The sequence below is a fragment of the Cololabis saira genome, chromosome 3 (assembly GCF_033807715.1).
Source record: "Cololabis saira isolate AMF1-May2022 chromosome 3, fColSai1.1, whole genome shotgun sequence".
Taxonomy (NCBI): domain Eukaryota; kingdom Metazoa; phylum Chordata; class Actinopteri; order Beloniformes; family Belonidae; genus Cololabis; species Cololabis saira.
In genome coordinates, this window is record NC_084589.1 from 25,087,319 (window position 1) to 25,113,710 (window position 26,392).

At 47.5% G+C, this 26,392-nt stretch overlaps 1 protein-coding gene across 1 annotated transcript; it reads right to left on the reverse strand.

Annotated features, from left to right (window-relative positions):
- Nucleotides 1–5,035: 5,035 nt before the first annotated feature.
- Nucleotides 5,036–24,706, reverse strand: LOC133440997 (protein-serine O-palmitoleoyltransferase porcupine-like). The gene is made up of 13 exons (XM_061718359.1): nucleotides 24,617–24,706; nucleotides 16,871–17,010; nucleotides 16,215–16,407; nucleotides 14,243–14,286; nucleotides 12,714–12,895; nucleotides 12,087–12,217; nucleotides 10,785–10,910; nucleotides 9,713–9,813; nucleotides 8,078–8,154; nucleotides 6,818–6,881; nucleotides 6,557–6,642; nucleotides 5,576–5,686; nucleotides 5,036–5,506 (listed from the first exon to the last, which is right to left on the reverse strand). Exons 2-13 carry the CDS (start codon nucleotides 17,004–17,006, stop codon nucleotides 5,405–5,407), a joined length of 1,353 nt encoding a protein of 450 aa, XP_061574343.1. The 5' UTR covers nucleotides 17,007–17,010; nucleotides 24,617–24,706; the 3' UTR covers nucleotides 5,036–5,404.
- Nucleotides 24,707–26,392: the final 1,686 nt, after the last annotated feature.

The window sequence follows — 26,392 nt, forward strand, 5'->3', positions numbered from 1 at the left end:
AAATGAAACTATTGAAGAAGACTTTGAAAAACTGTCCATCCATCCATTTTCTACACCTGCTTACTGCAACGCAGGGTCACGGGTCATCTGGAGCCTATCCCAGCTCTTGAAGCTCTTGCTTCCTTCTCAGTCATGCCAAGCAGTATATCAATACACGCCACTTCACATTTAATATCTGCAGCCGTGCAGAGATAAACCGTTTGATACCAAATTAATATTGTAGCAGAAACTAGCCATGATTCTTTGTATGTGCAGACCATAAAGATTCCCTGTAGCCACTAGCAGGCAACGAAGCTACAAACTTAACCTCAGTTTACAGTATTTAAGGACAATCTAACCTCACTGACTTCATTTGTAGCCACATGTAAACACTTTTCAGTGTATCAGTTGAAATATGCTTCACTTATCTGTCTTGTAATACAGGATTTTTATATATCCTGGTGTGTTCATAAAATAATTTAATGTTTGACTCCAATATTAGACTGTTGTTTTGCTAAAACAAAACAAAAGAAAAAGCCAATCTAAAGAAACTCTTGGTTAAAAGTTCACACAACCCCACAAAAGCTTGAAACAGCACTGAACAAAAATATCATAGACATACATTTTATATCTCATCTTAAAGCTAACATTTGTTTGTTTGGAGAAAAATGAAGAGCAGAGGATCTCCAGCGACATCCAGGTGGAGAAACAAGGAAACAAGTCCCTGCAGGAAGAACTGCTCACAGCTCAGATTTCATACAAGGAGCTGACTCTTAGATACAAAACTGAAGTAGAAACGGTGATTAAGTGGGCTGCGACACTCGAGCAGAAAGGAGGTCAAACCAGGACAAAGTTTCTCAGGACCAGCAGCTCCTCAGCAAACTGAGAGCTGAACAGGAAGATCTCTGTAAACAGATGACGAAAGAGATGATCTTTCTGCGACAAAGCTCAGAAGAGATGGAGAAGAGTTTACAGACAGATCTGGACAAGACCAAGGCTTCATACCTGGAGCTCAGCTCCAGGTATGAAGCTGATGTTTCAGCAGGAAGGCAGGAGGTGGAGAAACTGCAGATGGACATTAACAATAATATAAAGACTCACACGCAGACGATGATGGAGAATCTGCAGTTTTTGAAAAAACTCAGAGCTGAGCAGGATGCTGAATGAGAGAAACTGTTTAAAACAAAGCTCCATGCAGCAGGAGGAGACGTATCAAACTGAATTGGACAATCTAAAAACTGAACTTCAGGAGATCATAAAACTACACGAGGAAGCTCTAACCGAGAAAAGAAAGAAGCCACCTTAATTTTGGAAGAGAGTCTTCCTGGGTTTAAGGAAATCTGAAAAACCCAAGAAGACCAAGACCCCGGCCAATTAGAGCTCTTAAAAATACTGGCCCTCCCTCACCTGCAGTCAAAACATTTCCTAAATAATTAGCTAATTACATTGAATTGATCATCCAGAAATAGGCTATATCTGTATGGGTTTTCTCTGGGTGCGCAGTTTTTCCCAAAGACAAATAAAAGATCCATGTTAGATTTCCTGGTGACTGTAAATTGTCCATAGAAATGTGTGCAAACCTGCTTTCATTGCAGGTGTTGTCCCCTGCAGCCACCTCTCACCTGATGAGCAGGAATCTCCAGACTCCAGCATCTACGACCCCTGGCAACAACAATCTACACAGAAAAGTGTTTATTTCATTTCAAATAAATGTTACTCATACTGCAGTTTTATGTTTATTGTTATTTTAATGTGTGTATTGTGTGTGTTTAATCAATACTAAACATAGATACCGGTAACTGTTCTCATCCTCAGACTGGATCCATCCATCCATCCATCGTCCGCCGCTTTATCCGTTCCCGGGTCGCCGGGGCAGCAGTCTCAACAGTGATGCCCAGACTTCCTTCACCCCAGACACTTCCTCCAGCTCTTCCGAGGGGAGTCCGAGGCGTTCCCAGGCCAGCCGAGAGACATAGGGCCCGATTTACTAAAGGTTTGCGTGTGTAAAAACCTGTGCAAACTTGACAGCACCCGCAAACCAAAGTGCGAGCTGATCTACTAACAGCGTGCAAAGAGGACTGCGTCTCTGAAATGCGCAAAATTGCACACGCAATCCATTTAGTACTTTTGCCCTGATGAATAATCAATATGGGGCGTACCCGGCAGAAATCCTAAATACTGGGAGGAGGGGAAGATGCAAATTGCTCCATTTACCACGCGCAATGAGATTTACCAAGCCTGAAAGTAATTGCGCGTATTGTGATTGCGTCTGTATTTAATACGTTCGAAAGGAAGGTGCTAATCTGCTGCTGCTGTTATTGTGGCAAGGAGGCGACATCCAAAATCAAAGAATACGCAGAGAGAGAGTCTTTATTCTGCTGCATGCTATTTTAAAAATGGTTGCACAAGTTTTATTAAAGGCCACTTTAATAACCTTTAGTTCTTCGCCTTATATCTTGCCACCTTCTTTTAATGTGCCCCCCTCCACTCGCCCACAAGCAGGCCAAGCCTTTGTGCCAAAACTTTGTATTTTATAGATTACTTATCTTATTGAACGTGAAATCATCCTTCGTAAATTACATTTAATTAAAACCCGTGCTTATTAATCACAAAACACAGGTTAAACATCATGACCAAATCCGCTCCGACCAGCTGTGTCAGGATCAGCGCAGAGACTGCAGCTTCGCCTGAATTATGGTTCTGCGTTAAATCGACGGCCATATGATGGTCCCGTCTGTCACACATTTACTGTCAGTGTTTGCTATATAATATATAATATTTGCACTATACTGTGGACATCTGAATAAAAACTTAACTCATAAATAGATGAATCAAAGCGCTCTCCAGCTCTGTGTCTGATTGTCTTTTTCTCCTCAGATCATGCCGAGCACCGCGGGGTCACGCAAACCCGACCAATTCAATATTAAAATCAAATTCAGTCCTGTGGCCCGTTTTTCTATTTCGTATTTTTGATCTGTGCCTAAAATTGAAATATGAAAAACCAGACGTTTTTCCGTTTTTTGTGTTACCAACTGCATTTATTCTATCGCAGGTTTTCTCCGATATTGCGTTTCTTTTGGTAATGTTTAAATTTCTTTGCTGTAGTTCATGAATGTGTTTATTTGCCTCTTCCACTAATATATCTAACTCCAACTCGTCAAATTTCATTTTGCGCTTGTGACTTGTGACTGTGCTTTCCATCCAGACTCTCCATGGCGCAAACGTAAGACACGCAACACCTCATTTAAATACTGCTGTTTGCACCTGTTATCAATTGCGCACGCAATCTTAGTTGATCACCCGCAAACCACACGCAAACAGTACGCGCAAACTTTTTCAGTGCACACGCAATTTAGTACTCTTTATTTAGGATCTTAGTAAATCGGGCCCATAGTCTCTCCAGCGTGTCCTGGGTCTTCCCCGGGGTCTCCTCCCGGTGGGACATGCCTGGAACACCTCCCTAGGGAGGCGTCCAGGAGGATCCGGTACAGATGCCCAAGCCACCTCAGCTGACTCCTCTCAATGTGGAGGAGCAGCGACTCAACTCCGAGCTCCTCCCGGGTGACCGAACTCCTCACCCTATCTCTAAGGGAGTGTCCAGCCACCCTGCGGAGGAAACTCATCTCGGCCGCTTGTACCAGGTATCTTTTCCTTTCGGTCACTACCCAAAGTTCATGACCATAGGTGAGGTTAGGTGCGTAGATTGACCGGTAAATCGAGAGCTTCGCCTTTCAACTCAGCTCCCTCTTCACCACGACGGTCCGGTACATCGACCGCATAACTGCGGATGCTGCACCGATCCGTCTGTCACACTCTATCGTTCCCTCACTCGTGAACAAGATCCCCGAGATACTTGAACTCCTCCACCTGAGGCAGGACTTCTCCCCCACCCGGAGAAGGCATGCCACCCTTTCCCGGTGGAGAACCATGGCCTCAGTTTTGGAGGTGCTGATTCTCATCCCTGCCGCGTCGCACTCGGCCTCAAACCGCCCCAGCACATGCTGAAGATGAGTCCGATGAAGCCAACAGGACAACATCATCTACAAAAAGCAGAGATGAAATCCTAAGGTTCCCAAACCGGATCCCCTCCGGCCCCTGGCTGCACCTAGAAATCCTGTCCATAAAGATTTTGAACAGGACCGGTGACAAAGGGCAGCCCTGCCGGAGTCCAACATGCACCGGGAACCAGTCTGACCTACTGCCGGCAATGCGAACCAAACTCCTGCTCCAATCATACAGAGACTGGACAGCCCTTAATAGAGGGCCCCGGACTCCATATTCACTGACCCCCCCCCCACAGAATGGCACGAGGGACACGGTCAAATGCCTTCTCCAGATCCACAAAACACATGTAGACTGGTTGGGCAAATTCTCATGAACCCTCGAGCATCCTGCGGAGGGTATAAAGCTGGTCCAGTGTTCCACGACCGGGACGAAAACCGCATTGTTCCTCCTGAATCCGAGGTTCAACTATCGGCCGTAAAGACTGGATCTAAATAGTTTATTATATGAAACAAACTATAACATTAAAAAATGATGAGGAACTGATTAACTGATTAAAAACTGATGTCCTTTGATTCTTTAGCAGGAGACGACCCAAATTAAAATGTTCTTTAATCAAATGTCCTCACACTCAGTGCTGAGTCGGTTCATCGACCTCCAGCAGGTGTTTGATCAGATCTGATTGTGTCCCGAAACCTGAACCCTTGGATCCACCAGTAAAACCTCTAGTTAGTGTTTAGTTCTTAGTTCTCCAGTTAACGACCATTAATACTAAGAAATATGCTCTTTTGGACCTTTGACAACAAATCTGTGTCTCTCTCTCTCTCTGTTCTCCATCCTCTCTTTCTTTTCCTGCTCTACCTGGTCTTCAGCAGGAGGCCCCCCTTATGATCCAGGTCCTGGTCCAGGTTTCCTCCCTCTTATAGGGGAGTTTTTTGTTCTTTAAACCATCTGGGGATGTGCATCACAGCTGCTTTACCTCACACTCGCTTCACACTGGTCTGATTTCACAGTTAAACATCTTGTAAACCTTCAAAGTTGAGGGAATGTCGACCAAATGTGGCAAGAATTTCTGCAAAAATGAATTTTAATCACCATAAAAACAACAATCTGCTGCTGGTCCCTTGTTCATCACGTTTCAGCCTTCGACCTCCACGCCTCAGTTTCTGTCAGTCAGATAATCACAACTTTTATTTACAGTCAACCGTCAGAGTTCTGGCAGAACCAAGTCCAGTTTCCTGACGTCCAACATGTGGAGATACAACCGGGGTCAGGAGGTCTTCTGGGTAGTTTTCTCCCCCGTCACTGGACAGAACCAGTTCCAGGTTCCAGTCCGGTCTGAGGAGTCCAGTCCCTCCTGGTCCAGGTCCAGACCTGTGAGACTCCCCTGGGTTCTGGAGAAGGGTGTCCTGCGGCGGCGGCGTCACTGGATCAGGCGGTAGAAGAGCCAGGAGGCCAGTAGCAGCCAGTGTCCGGCCCAGTCCAGCTCCTGCCACCTCTGGATGGTGTGGACGGCGGCGTAGCCCTGCAACGGAGACATAGTCAGACCTCTGCACCTACAACTCGCACTTGAATCAAGTCGGATCAGGTTTACCTCCTCAACTTCCTGCTCGTTGGTCCCAGGATCGAACATGGAGCCCAGGTAGGTGAGATGGAAGACCACCAGAAGACCGAAGACCAGGTTCACCAGCATCACCCACAAACCCTAAAAACCAGAGCCAGCATGAGAAAATGGTTCTGATGTCTTCCTCTGTCGCTCTGCATCATGTTTTTACGTCTGGAAATGTTGTCAACTCTGAGGGAAAACTAGTGATCGAAGATCTCCACATCCAGAGAAACTAGGAACCTTGGAAGAACCAGGAACACTTCCACTTTCTGCCCCAATATTTATGTTATAAACGTTGTTACTATCATGTTATAACTGCTGTTACTATTTATCATGTTATAAACGCACTTGTTCAAGCATTTTGAAAATGGTGAGAGAGAGGTAGAGGTGTAGAGGTAGAGAGGTAAAGGTAGAGAGATAGAGGTAGAGAGGTAAAGAGGTAGAGGTAGAGGTAGGGATGTAGAGGTAGGGATGTAGAGGTAGAGAGGTAGAGAGGTAAAGGTAGGGAGATAGGGAGGTAAAGGTAGGGAGGGAGGTAGAGAGGTAAAGGTAGGGAGATAGGGAGGTAAAGGTAGGGAGGGAGGTAGAGAGGTAAAGGTAGGGAGGTAGAGAGGTAAAGGTAGGGAGGTAGAGAGGTAAAGGTAGGGAGGGAGGTAGAGAGGTAAAGGTAGGGAGGGAGGTAGAGAGGTAAAGGTAGGGAGGTAGAGAGGTAAAGGTAGGGAGGTAAAGGTAGAGAGGTAGAGGTAGGGGTAGAGGTAGGGGTAGAGGTAGAGAGGTAAAGGTAGAGAGACGTAGAGAGATGTAGATAGGTAGAGGTAGAGAGGTACAGGTAGAGAGGTAGAGGTAGGGGTAGAGGTAGGGGTAGAGGTAGAGAGGTAAAGGTAGAGAGACGTAGAGAGATGTAGATAGGTAGAGGTAGAGAGGTACAGGTAGGGAGGTAGAGAGGTAGGAGTAGGGAGGTACAGGTACCTGCCGGTGCCGGTGGCTGCATCCGGGGCTGCAGGGTCTGGACTGGATGCAGGCGCTGAACACGTCGGCCAGTCGCTTCCTCGCCGCTGGAACCGGGACCAGAACCGGGACAAGAAAGGGACAGATACGTCAGACCTTCACACAGCGAACCGGGTCGTCTGCCGGTCCAGATCCTGGACTGGACCTGAGGGTGGGGGGTCCTGGTCCAGATCCGGGGTGTATCTGGACCGGGATCCCCACCATGGTCTCTGTGGTACGTACCGTGTTCCACGTACGAGATGAGGCCCAGAGACAGAAGCACGGCCCCCAGGTGGAAGCTGAGACCCTGAAACCAGCAGAACCAGCAGAACCATGTGAAACCAGCAGAACCATACAATGACGCTGGATGAACATGTGGTCCTGGTCCTGGTCCGTCTGTGGTCCTGGTCCTGGTCTGTCTGTGGTCCTGGTCCTGGTCCTGGTCTGTCTGTGGTCCTGGTCCTGGTCCTGGTCCGTCTGTGGTCCTGGTCTGTCTGTGGTCCTGGTCCTGGTCCGTCTGTGGTCCTGGTCCTGGTCCGTCTGTGGTCCTGGTCCTGGTCCTGGTCCGTCTGTGGTCCTGGTCCGTCTGTGGTCCTGGTCCTGGTCCTGGTCCGTCTGTGGTCCTGGTCCGTCTGTGGTCCTGGTCTGTCTGTGGTCCTGGTCTGTCTGTGGTCCTGGTCTGTCTGTGGTCCTGGTCCTGGTCCGTCTGTGGTACTGGTCTGTCTGTGGTCCTGGTCTGTCTGTGGTCCTGGTCCTGGTCCGTCTGTGGTCCTGGTCCGTCTGTGGTCCTGGTCCGTCTGTGGTCCTGGTCTGTCTGTGGTCCTGGTCTGTCTGTGGTCCTGGTCTGTCTGTGGTCCTGGTCCTGGTCCGTCTGTGGTCCTGGTCTGTCTGTGGTCCTGGTCTGTCTGTGGTCCTGGTCCTGGTCCGTCTGTGGTCCTGGTCTGTCTGTGGTCCTGGTCTGTCTGTGGTCCTGGTCTGTCTGTGGTCCTGGTCTGTCTGTGGTCCTGGTCCTGGTCTGTGTGTGGTCCTGGTCCTGGTCTGTCTGTGGTCCTGGTCCTGGTCTGTCTGTGGTCCTGGTCTGTCTGTGGTCCTGGTCCTGGTCTGTCTGTGGTCCTGGTCTGTCTGTGGTCCTGGTCCTGGTCCTGGTCCGTCTGTGGTCCTGGTCCGTCTGTGGTCCTGGTCTGTCTGTGGTCCTGGTCCTGGTCTGTGTGTGGTCCTGGTCCTGGTCTGTCTGTGGTCCTGGTCCTGGTCTGTCTGTGGTCCTGGTCCTGGTCCTGGTCTGTCTGTGGTCCTGGTCCTGGTCTGTCTGTGGTCCTGGTCCTGGTCTGTCTGTGGTCCTGGTCCTGGTCCTGGTCTGTCTGTGGTCCTGGTCCTGGTCTGTCAGTGGTCCTGGTCCTGGTCCTGGTCTGTCTGTGGTCCTGGTCTGTCTGTGGTCCTGGTCTGTCTGTGGTCCTGGTCTGTCTGTGGTCCTGGTCCTGGTCCCGGTCCCGGTCCCGGACTCACGTGCAGCAGGGCGCTGGCTGAGTAGGTCACCAGGATGGCAGCGAAGGTTCCCAGCTTCACAGCGTTTCTGAAGACGTCTGGGGAGAGACGAGACCCGGGTCAGACCTGGACCTGGTCCTGATGGATCACAGGGGACCCACCATGATGGGACCAGAACTCAGATTTAGGGTGCTTTCACACCTGTGGCCCGTTTGATTTGTTTCCGATTCAGGGGCTAAATCAATACATTTGTTTCGTTTCTCGTTTGTGAGGTTTGTGTTCACAAGGCAAACAAGGTAGTGATTCAAAGCTGTTAACAAATGCCATGCACGAACCAGCTGTTCTCTGATTGGTCAGAAATGAACGCGGAAGGAGTTTCCTCTTCCGTATCCCGAGATAAACAACATGCCCCTTTCACAGAGAGGGCGCGAAGCGCAGTCCGCCACCCGCAATCACATTTATTTATGTGCTAACTGCACAGGAGCGGGCCGCTCTGCTGCTGAGCTTGGTGGCGGGCAAGAAGGCGCCTGCCTGCCCGAATTGAACATTTTTTAATTTCACCGTGCCACGCTGTGACAACATCTCGCAACGTCCAGTAGAAGGGAAGGGGGTGTATGTGCGCCGCGGACCACATACGCAAGGAATGGAGTTGTGTCGGTTGCTGTGTGGATTATGTTGATATGTTCTCACTCCAAATTTAAAAAAACGCACCGTTCCAGGTCTGGAATGGAAGCGAGCCGAGACCACCTCTCCTAGGTGATCTCGGCTCGCTTGTTTTGTGCCACATCCGAGCGCGATTGCTGTGTTCAGATATACCAAACGAACCGATCTTTAGGGGGAAACGCTCCCTGTTTCGGAACAACTGCTCCAAACGGGACAGGTGTGAAAGCACCCTTAGACTGCTGTCGGACAAGAGAACACTGCTGTTTTGGGGATTTCATAGTTTTCTCTTATTTCATAGTAGACACTAAGATCCCTGGAAGGTGTTTGTTTCCAGCTTTTTGGCTCCAGTTTCCAGAGAGCCTGAGGACCGGTACCAGCAGTACCAGGTCTGCTGGGCTGAAGTCGACTAGTCACCGACTACTGAAACGATTAGTCGACTAATCGGATAATTAGCATTTTTTTTCTTAAATTTAGTATGAGGTTTCTTTAATTATGTGGCAAATGATAATAAACACAAGAAAGATGGGTACTTCAATGAAAAATAGATATTGTATTCAACTTTTTCGGACTGCATGCATTTAATTTAAAATACTTTTGTCAGGCACAGTCAGGCAAAATACGCTTAATATCTTACCAAGGCGAGTCCGTTTCGTTCAACACTCCGACGTGCTTTTTCTTCAAATGCTCGTGCATTACCGACGTGCTTCCGTTATAAGCAAGATCTGCTTTTTATTCGCCGTATCCAGGCTAAAAGGCTCCCAAACTTTTGAAGTTTTATTACGCGCAGCTGCTGTACAGGACGCCATCATTTTTGTTTACCCGCCACCGCTTGGCAGAGATTGTATTGAAGTGAGACGCCTCACTCCATTGGAAAAACACGTCTGGCGACAATTGTCGACAATAGAATTCATTGTGGACCATTTTGACCATCAATTTTTGTCGACAACGTCGACGAATCGTTGCAGCCCTATTCTACAGACACGATGGACTCACAGGTCTTGAGCCAGCGGGACATGGGGATGTTCCAGGACGTGACCACCAGGACCATGGAGCGAGGAACTTCCACGCTGAGGGGATCCACCACCCGCAGGTCCCTGAGAGGAAACATCCTGTTAGACACCAGCTTCTACCGATAATCACTGCAGTAATAAAGTAAAACAGTTTAATTTATTCCCATATCTCTTATTGTAATTTAATTTGGGCTAGCACTTAACCTTCTCTTTTACAACCTATTCATAGATTCCAAAAATCTTTAATAAGAATTGTTACTAACTCTCCACGTTTAACACCATCTACACCTCTGTTTGAAACATTACAAATACTAACAATCTACGATGTGAATAAGTATCAAACAGGAATCCGGATGTATAACTCATATGCTCTCTGTTAACTTTACCCAGACATTTTCATCATTATTTAGAGTTTAATTCTTATTATCATTCATCCTCCACCAGAAGAAGGCATGATTTGCATATCCCCTTCTGTAGAACCGCAGTCGCTACATTTTCATTTATGTATCAAGGTGTTGTGCTGTGGAACAGTTTAAAACATCTAAGTGAAACATGCTCAACATTATGTGCATTCAAAAGAAAGCTGAAAAAAAGTTTATAGATTTTTAATATATCTGTTTTTCATTTACCATTATTGAAATATATTTCTAAGCTATTTAATTGTATTCTGAAGTATCGTATAACTGAGTTATCAGTTATACTGTATAAGCCTATGGATTGTGCTTATATAGTTTTGTTTTTTATTTTTTCTTGTTTTTAGGAGGGGGGAGTCGCTTATAAGCCCTTCAGGGTTTTTATGACCTCTCCTGCACATCTTTTCTTAACTTTTTTCCTTTTTACGAGTGCAAACATTAAAACAAACAAAACTTTGTGGTGTGTTTAGTCCTGCAGCTTCAACGTTGTATTAGTCCTCCCAGTCTCACTCTGCTATTGGTCTACTTCCTATGTTGCTATGGTGACAGGGACATCTGAAGGATGTTTAAATGGTGACGGCTCTTGGAGACCTTTATTTACTCCCTAATGAATCCCAGCAGCAGTTAGAGGGTGGTGTTTACCATGTGACGTGGTCCTTCTCCTCGGTGAATCCGGCCCCCGCCAGCATGCAGGTCCCTTCACTCAGGTGACCCACGAAGTAGTTGCTGAAGTGGAAGGACACGGCCGTCTCGTAGGCGTGCAGCCACCTGCAAAGACACAGTCCAGTCAGAGAACCGGACTCCCAAACCCGGACCAAGTGACAATCTGCAGGTTCTGTTTCCTGATTCAGAGATGTGGTTGTTTAGGACGTCCCGGGTGGGTTTTGGGCAGCCATGCTTACCTCCAGGATGGTTTGGTACGTGTCATCTCCTCCCACATGTGGGCGTTTACCGTATTGGCCCGAATATAAGACGGTGTTTTTTGCATTGAAATAAGATTGAAAAAGTGGGGGTCGTCTTCCATTCAGGGTCTAGACATTATACCCATTCACAACGCTAGATGGTGCCAGATATCTTTAAGTGCTGAACTTAACTCCCCAGGCCAAAGCCAACCCGTCACCAAGAAGAAAAATAAAAATAGCAGTAAGAAAGAAAAGAGAAGAAAATAGGAGAAGAGATAACAGAAAATGGAGAAACGTAGCAGCAATCTGGAGAAAAGTGGGTGGAAGATCGGCAGGTAAACCGGCAGCTGAGGAGAAGAAGATGCAAACTTCAAGATTTGAAGGAGGCAAAATAACTGGCTTTTTCTCTCCAATATATTGTTATAATCATTTGTTTCAGATTTACTGTAATTATTTTCTGTATAAAATTGAATTTGGTGTTCAAGTCTTTTTTCAAACTTGAGTCTTGAAAAAGAGGGTTGTCTTATATTCAGGCCGATACGGTATGATAAGTTGCCGTAACATCACACTAATTATCCTCATTTCTATCCCACCACCCGAATTTCCAGCTTCCCCCATTGTGTTTCCCTGGGGGGGATTCTCTGGTGTCCCTGGTGGACTTCGGTTAACCCGGTCATCACGTAGATGACAGAGCTCTGGACCTAGTAAACCTCAGGCTTCGGCCTCTGATGGTCTCGATTGAAGCAAAGGATGGAGAGAAAATCCACTCAGAACATTTGTGTTTGCGTATTATTAGATTTGTCCGTAACTTGCTGGAAGTTACAGACAAAACGATAATTACGAATTCAAAAAGCCTCCTACACACACAAATCCTTAAATACCCGAATCGCCTCAAACACACACAAAGCTGTAGATACACAGAAGTCCTTAAACGCACCACGTAGGAGCAATCTGAGGCTTCTGGGAGGAAAAGAGTCTCAGCCAGCGGAGGGTTTATGGTCCAGCAGAGATCAGAACTACAGAAACAGGAAGGAGGTCCTACTTGTGGGTGGCTGCGGTTCCGTAGACGGGGATGAAGAAGGGGAACAGGTACGGAGCCACGCAGGTGGACACCAGCAGACACACCTGGCTCTTCAGGATGCTGGAGGAGGACCGGAGGACCCAGGACCAGGTCTGGGGACCAGAACCAGAACCAGAACCTACATCAGCATGGAGGTCAGATACAGCCGTCACACCCACCACTCACCAGCCAGGTCCCCCTAACACTCACCAACTACTAATACACAAACTAATACATTACATAGTCTCATTACATGCAAAGCAAGATGTGTTAAACCTTTATTTGTTATAATTTTGATGAGTGAATTGTTTATTGATTTCATAAAATATTCAAATTTTTTGAGATTTTGAGATTAAAGGCTTGAAATATCTCACTTTGAATGTAGTGGGAAATAATGTATTTGTTTCACCTTTAGTTGAATTTACTACGAATGAAGTTTTGCAATATATTCAAATTTTCCGACCTTCACCTGTATATTATGACATCAATAAATAAGAGCATAATATATTTCCGTATTGGTTCAATACGGAACGCAACTTTTAATTCCCAATTACGTAACAATTCTCTATTTCAAGGGATGGGTGGCGACCCTAGGCCCCGCCCACTCACCAGCCTGGCCCCGCCCACGGCGCTCTGGTAGCTGGAGAAGCTGGTCCAGGGTCCGAACACGGCCGTCCCCACGAACAGGACGTAGCCCAGGAACTCCAGGGGAGAGGGCAGGCGGCCCACCGAGCCCCGGTCAAGGTCAAAGGCCAAAGAGATGACCTTCATGGAGACCACCATCTGGGAGCCTGAGGCACAGAGACACATATATATATAAATGTGTGTATATATATATATATACATACACACACACACGCGTATCTTCAACCCTCATCGCTGCCTAACCCTGGATTCACACTGAAAGCGTCAAAAATCTCCTGACGTCTGCATTGCGCTGCTTGGTAGATTCACACTATAGTCAGCGCCTGCCGTGGGCGGGGCTTTCAAGCTGCGCTGCAGAACTGGAGGGAACAAAGTGCACATCTTCAGTTTCCTATTTCACCATGGATCACACTTCGGGAACCTTCTTTATATTTTAGCGTTATATTTAGATAAGAGTGAGTTTGATGCTCCTTAACCAGGTTGGTCCTGGATCAACAGCAACCATCAGAGCCGCTTATCTGTGGTGAACACTGACACACCGGGTCGGAGCGGATTTGGTCATATTGTTTAAACTGTGTTTTGTGATTAATAAGCACGGTTTTTAATAATTTTGCGTTGGATCGATGTAGCAAATAAAATCGTTCGGACCATACAGCTCCTCAACCCTCAGTTACGTGTTTCACATGAGCAGTTCAGGTAAAAACGGCAGTCAAATCAGCAAAATTGTCAGTTTGCTGGATGAAATATATTAATTCCTGATAAAATAAGTGTGTTAGTGCACTGCTCTGCTCATGTACGCATGTGAATCCCAGTCTGTGATTGGACGCTGCCTCGGCATTGCTGCTGCTCATTTGCATAAAGTTGAGATTTTTCAACTTCAAATTGACGCTCTGGACGCCTCCGACACCTCTTGTAGCGAGCTCTCATAGACAATGAATGGCAACCGGACGCCTATGACGCGTGTGGCGCTTTCAGTGTGAATCCAGAGTCAGGTTCTCGCTCAACTTTAGATCCATAAATCATATATAAATTTAATTTGTATTAGTAATATTTTCTTTAGCTTTATTGCTCTCCTGTATGGATGCTTTAGTTGAGGAGTTACAGGTCGGTTGTGTCTGTATATCAAAAAATTCTGCTTTAAGATCTTTCATGTAATGACAGAAACAGTAATTTGAAGTGATCTTTGTCATTTTATTTCTCTAATCTTCCCTGGATTGTGTCCTTGGCTGCATGTGTTTAACTTTTATTCAACAAGTCCAGCTGATCCATGAATCTGCCCTGTTCTCCTCCTAAACCGGAACAGGTTCAATCCTCTTCTGAACTCACTGGACTTTACTGAGCAGGAGTTCTGAACAGAACCGGGACCCGGCAGAACCGAGACCCGGCTACGGGCCCAGAACCTGCATCTTTATTAGACTGATGTAAGTTAAACTTAGCTTGAGGAAAGCCAAGCAGATCACAGACAAACTGCATAAAAATGAGATAATCCTTACCTCTAATCTTATGCCAGGTGACGACGTCAATCAGGTGCAACTCTCTGAAATGAAGACAGAAATAAAAGGACTTCAGTTTATAATAAATATAGAAGTAAATGAGACAATAAACTCTCAGAATAATCTGAGATAAGCTGTGGTAAAGTTCCAACACAAACAGCAACAAAACCATTTCTTCTTATTTTAGAAAGAAAAATCAAACTCAAGTATGAGAAGAGAGGAGGTTTAAATCCAGCTAATTTAAACCTGAAGATTATCAGCAAAGATGCTGATGACTATCTAGTGTTTATGAAGAGCAACAGAGTAAACTAGAACATTTCAGGAAATTTTGATATGGGCCCTATCAAAATTTTAGTGGCTCCTTTCGTCCCCTCTAGCTGCTATGGTTTGGGGCTGTAGTGGTTGTGTCGTGGTTGTGTCGTGTGTGTTCGGGGTGGTTTTATGTCAGTTTGAGGTGTTTATGGTTGTATTGCATTCATTCCTGAAGGGGGTGTGGTTTAGGGTTGTTAATAAACCACACCCCCTGCTTCGGGGTTGTGTGGTTTAGGGTGATTCATAATAGTTTAGGGTTGTTAATAAACCTTTGGGGAAGGGGCCATTTGGCAGGCATTTTGACTTAAAATTTATGTAAATCACAGCTTCATGAAATTTGAATATGTTGTAGTCCACAGCGAGGCGAGTTTTGAAACATTTGAATCATGTCCCTACGATAAAATTCAAATGGACTTTTTTTTTAAATTGAGAGTTTAATATCTCAAAAACTGTAATAATTGGCATAATGAGGTTGAAACTAGGTTTGTCCCGATCAGGATTTTTTTGCTCCCAATCCGATCCTGATCACTTCAGTTTGAGTATCTGCCAATCCCGTTTTTTCCCGATCCGATCACTTTTTTGGCTCCCGATACATTTCCGATACTTTTTCCCGATCAGATACATTTTGGCAATGAATAAAAAAAAAAAGGAAAAAAAAGAGGACTAAAACTCAAATTATCCCAAGTTTCTTTTATTGTCCATTGGAGAACAACATGGACATATATTTCAACAAAGCTTATCAGCACTGGTGCCACAAAATGTAAAAACATGAAATTGTAAACTAAAACAAAAAGTGCAGAATAATGCAATAACAAAAATAAATACATTTAACTTCAAAAGAGGTAGTTGAATGACATCTAGTCTTTTCTGAATGGCATGAAATGAATAGCAGCAGCTTAATGCAACATGAACATATATAAAATTTCACAATTCAAACATGTAAACCATGTTAGTTTTGCTGGCCGGAAGTGACATTAAATGCAACAATATATAAAACGATTTAATATATATTAAGAACATCACTTGACTACCTGCCTCTGATCGTACCTGTGTTCTATGGAGGTAGATTTGTTTCTTAATTATTCAGTCAAAAAAAAGATTGCTTCAATCAAAAAATATATTTTCAATAAAAACAAATGTCACTTCAATCAAAAAAAATGATTTCAATCAAAGAAAAAAAGTGTTTGAATGCAAAAAATTATTTGAGATTCAAAAAAATGCATTTGAACATTGTTTTTATTTCAGGTAGAAGTGAAGTTTTTTTGTTTGAAGCAACTTTTTTGATTGAAGTAGTGTTTTTTTTTGTGTTTGGGCCACATTATGGGTAGGATATTTGTGTCTTTATCATTTAATCAAAAAAGAAGTTGCTTCAAAAAGAAAAAATATTTTCAATAAAAAAAACTTTTTCAATCAAAGAAAAAAAGTGTTTGAATGCAAAAAAAATATTTGCAACCAAAAAAATTGCATTTGAACACTTTATTGGGATCGAAAATATTTTTTTTAATTTGAAGTGATTTTTTTTTTGATTGAAGTGAAAAAAGTTTTGAAGCCTTTTTTTTTTTTTTTGATTGAATCATTTTGACACAAACATCCCGCAGTGGGCAGGTGCTTCCCCATTGGTCAGACCAGAGAGTCAGACTCAGACTGGGTCAATTCTTACCCAATGAGGAGGTAGAGGAGGACTACGGCCGAGGTGAAGAGTCCCCGGCTGCCTGAGTTCCTGCAGAGCAGCAGAACCAGGTAGCAGAGCAAACAGAGCAGCAGCATCCAGAGCAGCGACGTCTGGAAGAACAGGAAGAGGCCCAGCGTCCCGGCCCCCGCTGACGCTGCGTGCTTCACCCACGCCGGGATTCCTGAACGATAGACACGCAGAGGTCACATGAGAACCCACCAGAACCACACCTGACCCTGAACCTGACCCTGAACTCGGGTCAATGGCTTCACATGTTTTCTGTCATGTAATTCACTCTGAGGCCATTAGAAACATCAGGTTGGATCATTCAGGGGTGAAAGGGAGGTCCTCAGCTCCTCCTCAGCTTCTCCTCACTAAAAGGTGATCCTCACCTGTCCTGTTTAATCAAACTCTGGTTCCTGTTCTCCCAAAGTCCAGTTCATCTGGGAGGTGTGAACAATTAAACTCTGTTCACCTAAAAACGTAGGTGTCCGGATACTAGTGCTAATAGCTAATACAGGACCTTGCCTGGTCTGAGCTGGTCTGGTCTGAGTCTCCAGGTCCCTCCATCACCTGCACCCTGACCATCTGGTTCCTGTCAGTCCTGCTGCAGGTGGTTCCTCAGATCTGGACCAAACACTCACCGAGTCTGAAGACGCCTCTGAGGACGATGCAGAGCAGCAGCAGCCTCCACACCTGCAGGAGGCTCTGCTCCACCGTCACCAGGACGCAGCTCTCCGCCAGCTCCCTCCACACCTGCAGCCGGCTGGACAAGTCCATCAACCTTCACAATAAGAGAACAGGACATCAACCGGCTGGACACGTCCATCAACCTTCACAATAGAAGCACAGGACATCAGCCGACTGGACACGTCCATCCTGAGGCTTTCAGAATAAGAGAGACCTTCAGAATAAAAGCACAGGACAGAGACCTTCAAAACAAGAGCACCAGACATCAACCTTCTGGACATGTCCATCCCAGACCGGGTACTGGATCAGAACCCTGCACCTCAGCGCCCCCTAGTGGGCTTAGTTCTGATCATATGAAGCTAGAACAGTCTCATAATTCGCAAATGCACACACCGTTTCACAAATGCACAGGACAAGTTTCACAAATGCACAGAACAATTCACACGTGCGTAGGACAAGATATACAAATGTATTTTTGATGCACACACAAATATAACCTGATTTACAAACGTTTTTTTGTCTGTGAGCTGCGCTGGATTTGTGTGTGACTTTTGAGACTCCCCTGACGTGACTCGATCCACAAATGTTTTTTTTTTAACACAGAAGGATCTGCAACCAATCAGATGTCTTCCTTTGTTTCAGCCAATCATAAGAGCGCACCCCACGTGGGGGACGCAGAGCAGTGGATAAAACATGACTTACTCTAAACCAATCAGATTAAAGGGGCGGATACACCTGCTGTTTGAACTGCGTTAGCGCCGTTCGCTTAGAAAAGTGATTAATATTTCGAGTTGGTGGAGTAAAGATAAATAAACAGCAACAGGAGATAAAAGATAAATAAACAGGATGGAGAGGAGATCACTGTTCTGCTTTTCTTGTGATCTCGGTAAAGAAAACAGCGCGATCGGAGATGGTTTGTCAGGCTGTTCAACCAGAGCCGTCGGGAGACTGGAGAATTACCCGATGCAGCGTATTACACACATATTTGTGTGTGCATCAAAAATACTGTAATGTGTGACAGACAGGGAGGAGACGGCTCGTACTTTCTTGCCAGTTTATTCCCGAGCAGGAAAACAAACAACCAGGTTCTCTGACAATCCCAACGGCAGACTAACACTCTAACGTCTAACGTCTCCGGTAGAACTTAAAAACAACCCCTTAACAAGAACAACAGGAGAAGGAAACCCCGGAGTTCTAAACCTCCCGGTGACAGGCAGAGAGGGTCGCTACACTACCCCCCCCTTACAAAAGTCCTCGCCCACGAGGGACCAATGAGCCAAAACGAAATAGGCAACTCGGCACACAGTAAAACAACATTCTTTTTTTTTTTTTTTTTTTTTTTTTTTTTTAAGAACAGGGTGGACGCATTCCCTTCCACTGAGACTGGGGCGCATTATTGCCCGCTTCTGGAACAAATGGTCTCACTACAACCCAGTACCCCCATAAAAATGAACAAACAAAGTCAAACAAAGTCTCTGAAGCGGCTTGGCGGCCTCCTCTGCCTTTGCGGACGCACCGCCTGGGCGTTTGACAACCCGGGGAACGGGACCGAGGATGCAGCCTCAAATGGGGGAGACGGGGAGGGAGGGGCAGGTGAATCAGTCACTGATGGGCAGCGGACACCCGGTGAATCTGGGTTCCCGGGAGGGGGGTCTGGAAGAATGGGGTGGAGTGCTGTGGACACTGACTCAGGAGCCCACCGTGCTCCCGCTGAGGAACTCTCCCCGGAGTGAGACTGAAGTGAAGCGTCCCCTCTGTACGGGGCCAGTCTGTCTCGGTGGAGCGCCACCTTCCTCCGGGTGTGTGGCAGCTGCACGCGGTACACCACTTCTCCCAGCCTTTCCAGTATTCTGCCAGGGCCCACCCACTGGCTGTCTAGCTTAGGGCAACGGCCCTTTTTCCTCTGAGGGAGGTAGACCCACACCAGCTCCTCGGCCCGAAAATGCCTCCCGTGTGCCCTCACATCGTAATTACGTTTTTGACGCACCCCTGCTCTCAGCTGTTGCTCCCTGGCAAACCTGTGAGCAGACTCGAGCCGGTCCTGCAGCCTGCTAGCATACTCGGGGCCTGGTGGCCAGTTTGGGGAATCTGGTGGCCGACCAAAGGCCAGCTCTGCAGGGGTGCGGAGCTCTCTCCCCAGCATGAGGAGGGTGGGGGTGCAGGATGTGGTCTCCTGCACCGCAGAGCGACACGACATGAGCACCAGGGGGAGGTGGAGGTCCCAGTCACGCTGGTGCTGAGAGGTGAGAATGGCCAGCTGCTGACCCAAGGTGCGGTGGAACCTTTCCACCAAGCCGTCGCTCTGCGGCCGCAAAGGTGTGGTGCGCGTTTTGCGTATGCCCAGACGTTCACACATGGCTGCAAACACCCGGGACTCGAAATTTCTCCCTTGATCACTGTGCAGGGCTTCCGGCACTCCAAATCTGCTGAACATGCCCTCCACCAGGGCGTCTGCAACAGTCTCTGCTTCCTGATCTGGGATTGCGTACGCCTCGGGCCATCGGGTGAAATAGTCTATGGCGGAGAGGACGTAACGGTTACCCCGGTCTGAGCGAGGTAACGGGCCCATTATATCTACTGCCACTCTTTCCATGGGAGCCCCCACAGGGAACTGCTGGAGGGGAGCATGGGAACGGTCAGGAGGACCCTTACGCGCAGTACATGCGTCGCAGCGGCGACAAAAGTCCTGTACATCCCTCCTGCACTGCCCCCAGTAGAAGCCCTGTCGCAGGCGTCGGAGTGTCTTAGTGACCCCGAAATGCCCCGACCCGGCGGCTCCATGCATGGCCTTGAGCACCGCCTCCTTCAGGCCCCTAGGGACCACCACCTGCCACCTCTCCTCTCCGGTGGCTGGCTCCTTCCACGCACGTTGCAGGACCCCCTGACAAAGCCGCAGAGACTCAAACTTGGACCACAGCCCCTTGGTGTGTGTGGAGAGAGCGGACACCTCTTCCCATGGCGGCCGCCGCTGAGCTTCTACCCACTGCCGGACTGGCCGTAGGTCTGCATCCTGCTCTTGATGCTGCCCCCAATCTGCTGAGTCAACTGTCTGTAACTCCCGACAGATGAACACTTCTGAGCGTCGCCCCTCAGCACAACTCTCCTCCTCCCGTAACTCTCTCTCACGGTCTTCTCTCCGTGCACAGTAGCGGCACCGTTCAGCTGCGCATGGGCGCCGGGAGAGAGCGTCGGCATTGGTGTGATGAGTCCCTGGCCTGTGCTCCACTTTAAAGTGGAAAGCCTGCAGTTCCTCTAGCCACCTGGCTACCTGCCCCTCAGGTTCTTTAAATGTCATGAGCCACTGCAGGGCTGAGTGGTCAGTTCTCACAGTGAAAAGAGGGCCACACAGATAGTACTTGAAATGTCTGATTGACAACACCACTGCCAAGAGCTCCCGGCGGGTGACGCAGTAGCGCCGTTCTGCCTTGCTGAACGCCCGGCTGAAGTACGCCACTACTCTCTCCCCTTCGGGACCCACCTGAGACAGTACACCCCCCACCCCCACACCGCTAGCGTCTGTGTCAAGGGTGAAAGGCAAGGTGGGGTCCGCTGGGGCGAGCACTGGGGCCTGGCTCAGGGCTCGTTGAAGGCCGGTGAAGGCCTCCTGACACTGCTTTGTCCACACATATTCCCTGTCCTTCTGAAGCAGCTGAAACAGGGGGGCAGCGATGCAGGAGAAACCCCTCACAAACCTCCGGTAGTAGGAGGCCAGCCCCAGGAAGCTCTTAAGCTGCTTCTGGTTGGTGGGGGCTGGCCAGCCTGTGACTGCCTGCACCTTCTCCTCCAAAGTGCTGATGCCCTCCCCCCCCACTTGGTGTCCCAAAAAGGTTACCTCTCTCCGCATAAAGTGGCACTTGTCGGGGTGAAGCTTCAGGCCCCCGGCTCGGATCCGTTCCAGTACCAGCTGCAGGGCTGACAGGGCGGCCTCGAAGGAGTTGCCATGCGCCAGTATGTCATCCAGGTAAACCAGGCACTGTTGACGGGGGACCCCAGCCAGCACCTTGTCCATCAGCCTCGCGAAAGTGGCAGGGGCGTTGCAAAGTCCGAAACTGAGGACCTTAAACTGCCACAGCCCCCGACCTGTGCAGAAGGCTGTCTTTGGTCGGGCTTCGGGAGCTAGTGGGACCTGGTAGTAGCCACTGCGGAGGTCAAGGGAGGAGAACCAGGAGGACCCTGAGACCAGGTCTAGCGACTCATCTATGCGAGGTAGGGGGTATGAATCTTTTGTGGTTACTCCATTCACCGGCCTGTAGTCTGGGCAGAGCCGCCAGCCGCCCATCTTCTTAGGAACCATGACGACGGCTGCTGCCCAGGGACTGTCAGATGGCTCAATGATACCGGCCTGCAGCAGGTTCTGCACAGCTTCATCACAAGCCTGTTGTCTAGCCAGGGGGAGGCGGCGTGGTCGACACTTAATAGGACGATGGTCCCCAGTATCAATAACGTGTTGCATGAGCTGAGTCCACCCAACCTCCTCCTCGCTCCATGCAAAACTGTCCTGGAATTCCAGCAACAGCTGCCACAGCTGCTCCTGCTGCAGGGGGTTGAGGCCACCACTGTTCTTACTCCACACCTCTCTTACTGCAGGCAGCGCCCCCTGCTTCCATGACGGGGGCCCCAGAGGTGGAGCTAGGGACGAGTGGCGTATTTGACTGGCCGGATCGGCTGTGGAATCACTCCCAATAGTACTAGTGGGGAGGGGGGAAGAGGAGGAGAGGCAACTCCCTCCCCTCTCCACTGCAACATCGGCTGGCATGAAAAGCCTGACTAGAGGACTAGAGGTGGGGTCATAGGGAGTCAAAGTGATAGCTGGCCCCCCTCGGAAGCGTATGATGCTCCTCCCCAGGTCCAGGTGACAGTGCATGGCCTTCAGGAAGTCCAAACCTAGGATGCACTGGTCCTGTACTGCAGCTATCCACACTGGATGACGCACTGCTCTTTTACCAACTTCCACAGTCAGTTGGCATGTGCCTAGCAGCTGGGCCATCTCACCCGTGACCGTGCGCAGCCGTACTGTGGTGGAGTCCAACTGAGTCCCCGCTGGTAGGAAGTCAGGCCTCACCAGGGTTACTGTTGATCCCGTGTCAACTAGGGCCAAGCAGGGCACCCCCTCCACTGAGGCCGGGACATAGCATGAGTCCCCCACACCGGTGTGACCCACTGCTACGACAGGCTCCCAGGCTGCGATGTCCTCTGTTTCCATGGGGGGTGGAGCCCGGCTCTGGCTGCTGTCAGATGGGGCTCCTCCCCCCGCCGAGGGAGAGGTAGGAACCGCTGAGGGTGGGGTGGGGCCCGGGGTCCGCATATCCCTCTCTACGCGTGCCCCGAGCCGTTTCCCTGCCTTGTGTGTGACTGGGGACACTCCCTCACTAAGTGCCCAGGCTGGCCACAGCCCCAGCAGACCATAGGGCCCGGGCGCGGTCTGCGTGGCGCCTGCAGCGAGACTGCACGTATCAGTTCGGTTATTTCAGCCACCCAAGCCGGTCTGTCCTCTGTTGGGGAGCTCCCTACTGCAGCCCGGGCCGCAGGTGAAGTCACCCTCTGCTCGCTCCCAGCGGCTCCGCCCCACACCTGCTCTCTCTCTACGGCCAGCTCCAAGGCCGACTGCAAGGTCTGAGGATGCTGCAGCTGAACCTGAACACGCAAGTCAGTGGGGGACAGAGCTCTGATGAACTGGTCTCGGGCTAACTCGCTCTGCACTCCCGGGGGCATGTGTGAATAAGCCCGACGTGTCAGGCTCTCTATGTCGTTGGCTAAGACCCTCAGCGGCTCCCCGTATCTTCTGCAACGGTTGCTCAGCTCCGTCCGCAGGAGCTCCGGCTGAGAACACTGTCCAAAACGCCTCTGCAGAGCTCCCACCAAAGCTTCATAACTACGACGTTCCTCAGGGCTGAGCATCAGCAGGCATGAGAGGGCATCCTCTGTGAGGCACAAAGCCAGCTGGAGGGCTTTAGTCTCTATTGTCCATCCCTCTGCCTCCGCTAGTAGGTCAAATTGGGCATGGAAGGCTTCCCACTCTGACCTACCGGAGTATTTGGGTGTTTTGACAGCTGAGCATGACGTAGGGCGAGGGGCGGGGTTTACCTCCCGAGCCTCATTTAAGCGGGTTGGGGGACCGGCTCGAACTGACGGGGAAGGCGTCATGCCCGCCTCACTAGCCATCCTAACAGCTGATTCTCTCAGGCGGTCCTTTGCCTCCCGTGAAAGTCTCTCCATCTCTTTGGCAAAGTCTACTGACCACCCGCCTGCAGCTTCCTCCTCTCCGCCCCTCCTCTCTCCCGTCTTTGGTCTCGCACCGTAATTCATGCTCCAACTGCCGCCAGCCAGCCCGTTAACTAGAGCCGCCGTCACTGAAGATTTTTTTTTTTAATCTTCCTTTCCTCCTTTCTTTCTTTCTTTCTTTTTCTTCTCTGGCTTGTCCGATGTCCGAATTTTCACTTCTGACACCAGTGTAATGTGTGACAGACAGGGAGGAGACGGCTCGTACTTTCTTGCCAGTTTATTCCCGAGCAGGAAAACAAACAACCAGGTTCTCTGACAATCCCAACGGCAGACTAACACTCTAACGTCTCCGGTAGAACTTAAAAACAACCCCTTAACAAGAACAACAGGAGAAGGAAACCCCGGAGTTCTAAACCTCCCGGTGACAGGCAGAGAGGGTCGCTACAATACATTTGTATATCTTGTCCTACGCACGTGTGAATTGTTCTGTGCATTTGCAAATCGGTGTGTGCATTTGTGAAACGGTGTGTGCATTTGCGAATTATGAGACTGTTCTAGCTCAATATGATCCAGCTGTGGTTCAGAGTCACTGGATCATTGCAGTTGAGCTTTTACTACTAGTCACCCAGAGTGTCGGGAGAATTAATGCTTCTTTCGGATTAGAAATGAAGCCAAACTTAGCAAATTTATTTTTAAATCAGGGTTGGAGGTGATTGTTCGTGCTTTTATTTCATCTTGTTCAGACTACAGTAACAGCCTTTTTACATGTTACGGTAACATGTAAAAAGGCTGTTTAACAGCCTTTTTGTGAATACATGCATGAGGTAACAGTTACCTCATGCATATATTCACATTTATTTACTTATTTTATCGTGTTTTTACTGTTTTAGTATGTAAAGGCCATTTCAACTAATTTTAATCGACTTCGTCGTCCTGACAATAAAGTATTGAGTCTTTATAACAGGGTGCGTACTCCTTTGAAAAAACATCGATTTATACACGGATGCTTTTGTGTAAAATGAAATAAACTTCAAATATATTCAAAAAGACACGTTTCCCGTGTGTCTCTTGCAGCACTTTAATTCGGCTTGGATTTTGAGTCCGTGGCTGAAATGGTTTGGAGGTTATTTAAATAAAACATCTGGGAGTAACAGGAGTGGAGATGTGACTGCGGTGGTGGTGAGGCATGTAAAACACACACATGTCCGCAAATCTGCTGTAAAACACATGTTCCCTCAGCAGAACCTACACAGTTACTGTCTCACACCTAAACTAGGATTAACTGACTGACTTTTCCAGCGTTTCTGACTATTAAAGTCTGGTTTTGTCGCTAAACTTGGAAAACAATCAGCTGTGCAGGTAAATTTAAACCGTAGAAGAAGATAGTTGCAGGTTTACGAGATTTAACAGCGTCTGTTCCTGAAGATATTGGGGGTTTTAAGGCTGTTAAACCCGTTTAAACCCGTTCAAACACCTACCTCCTGGAAGAAAAGATAAACAAATAGAAAACTAAAATCTTTGTTGTGGAAAAGTCCTCCTTCTTCTTCTCTGGTGGCTTTCACCGGCAGCGAAACAGCGGAAATGACGCTTCGCCGCCGCCTGCTGGTCAGGGGGGGGTAAATAGCACCACATCTTCATTGACATGGTGCTCTCTGAATACTATATGGAGGATTTTTAGTGCCAAAATTAAATAAATAAATACATCATTAATTAATTAAAATGAGAATTAAATATATAATTAATTAATTAAATGTGTCATTCATTCATTAGAATAGGAATCATTCATTGATTAAATGTTATTGTTAATTAATTAAAATTACAATTCAATATGTCATTAATTCATTAAAATACAATTCATTTTAAGTAAAAAAATATATTTATTATTTCAGCATTTAATTCATTAATGACACATTTAATTAATTAATGTCATATTCCATTCCCATTTTAATTAATTAATGACACATTTAATTAATTAATTAATTAATTAATTAATTAATCAATGATGTATTTATTTATTTAATTTTGGCACAAAAAATCCTGCATACTTTTATATGGTAAAATTGAACATTTTATCGTTATTCTAAAACCGCTCCCAAATAAATCCACTTTTCAAAAAGTGCCATTAGTCAAAAGTAAAATCCTCCCCTTCAAAGTGAAATCTGATCACCTGATTATAACAAACTGTAAAGATTACAACACAAACACAGACGTGACTTCATCCTGAACATCTGCCATTAATGTCTGCAGGTTAAGTTTGTGAAGTTTAAATTCAGAGATAGACATATCAACTTATCTAGATAACATGAATTTAACTGAGCCAACAAAACAGTGGATTAGTAGAGGAGCTGAAACCTGGGGCCTGTACTACGAAGCAGGATTTGGGGTTAGCGAGGTAACTTCAGGTTTAACCCTGGGTTTTCAGGACTACGACGGTGGTTCACTTCTTACCGGGGTACATCGCCATGGTAACTTATGCTGAACCGCTAACCTGCTCCGGAGCAGGTTATGTTCGAGATACAGATCGCCGGGTATAAAAGCACCGCCCACTGACCAATCAGCTCTCTTGGAAAATGGCATGTCCTTTCGAAGAGAATCCAGTGGAGCTTGGTGCGCGGATCGTGAGAGGATCCAGTGGAGCTCGGTGCGCGGATCGTGAGAGGATCCCTCCGATCTTCTTCTTGTCAATTTTTTTTCTGTTTGCTGCAAGTAATGTCAATGCTATTTCATTGTGCTTTTGTATACTGATATCATCCTAAAACAGAGAGTGATAGAAACACTAAAGCCTTGTACTTGTTGTACTTCTAAGATATGAAAGTGAGCCTACTTACCGCTTTGAATTATGTTTTTATATTTATTTTTTATTTGCTCCCATGTGCGTTTCACTCTGCTGGGGTTGCAGCTGAAGGAATGAGGCTACAATTGTCATACACGCCATACGAATACATCTAAGCAACACATGCATTTAACAGAATAGACAACTGTAATTATAGTCAGATCTACTTTTGCCCTAATGATGGGGCAGTGATGTTTATATCCCTATGAACTTACGCATTTATACAGTCAGCGATCTTTTGCCAGCTGTCTTTCCTGCATTTTGCAGCTGCAACTGTGTTGCTTTTTGCCTGTATTATATGCCTATACTCAACATATTTCCGTAAAATTATTGTTTGCTCTTCGCTACTGAAATAAGCGGCTCTGACAGCGGACTTCTCCATGCTTGCGATTGGTCATGCGCTGAAAACCCCGCCCCTTTT

Bases quoted from the DNA above. Each gene is read 5' to 3' on its own strand.
- LOC133440997 (XM_061718359.1), bottom strand. From the start codon at position 17,006: ATGGACTTGTCCAGCCGGCTGCAGGTGTGGAGGGAGCTGGCGGAGAGC. The intron at 14,287-16,214 runs GTAAGAATTGAC...TCTTCATTTCAG, and splicing joins CTCCTCTACCTCCTCATTGG to AGAGTTGCACCTGATTGACG. The intron at 5,687-6,556 runs GTACCTGTACCT...TCTGGTTTTTAG, and splicing joins GCAGCCACCGGCACCGGCAG to GGTTTGTGGGTGATGCTGGT.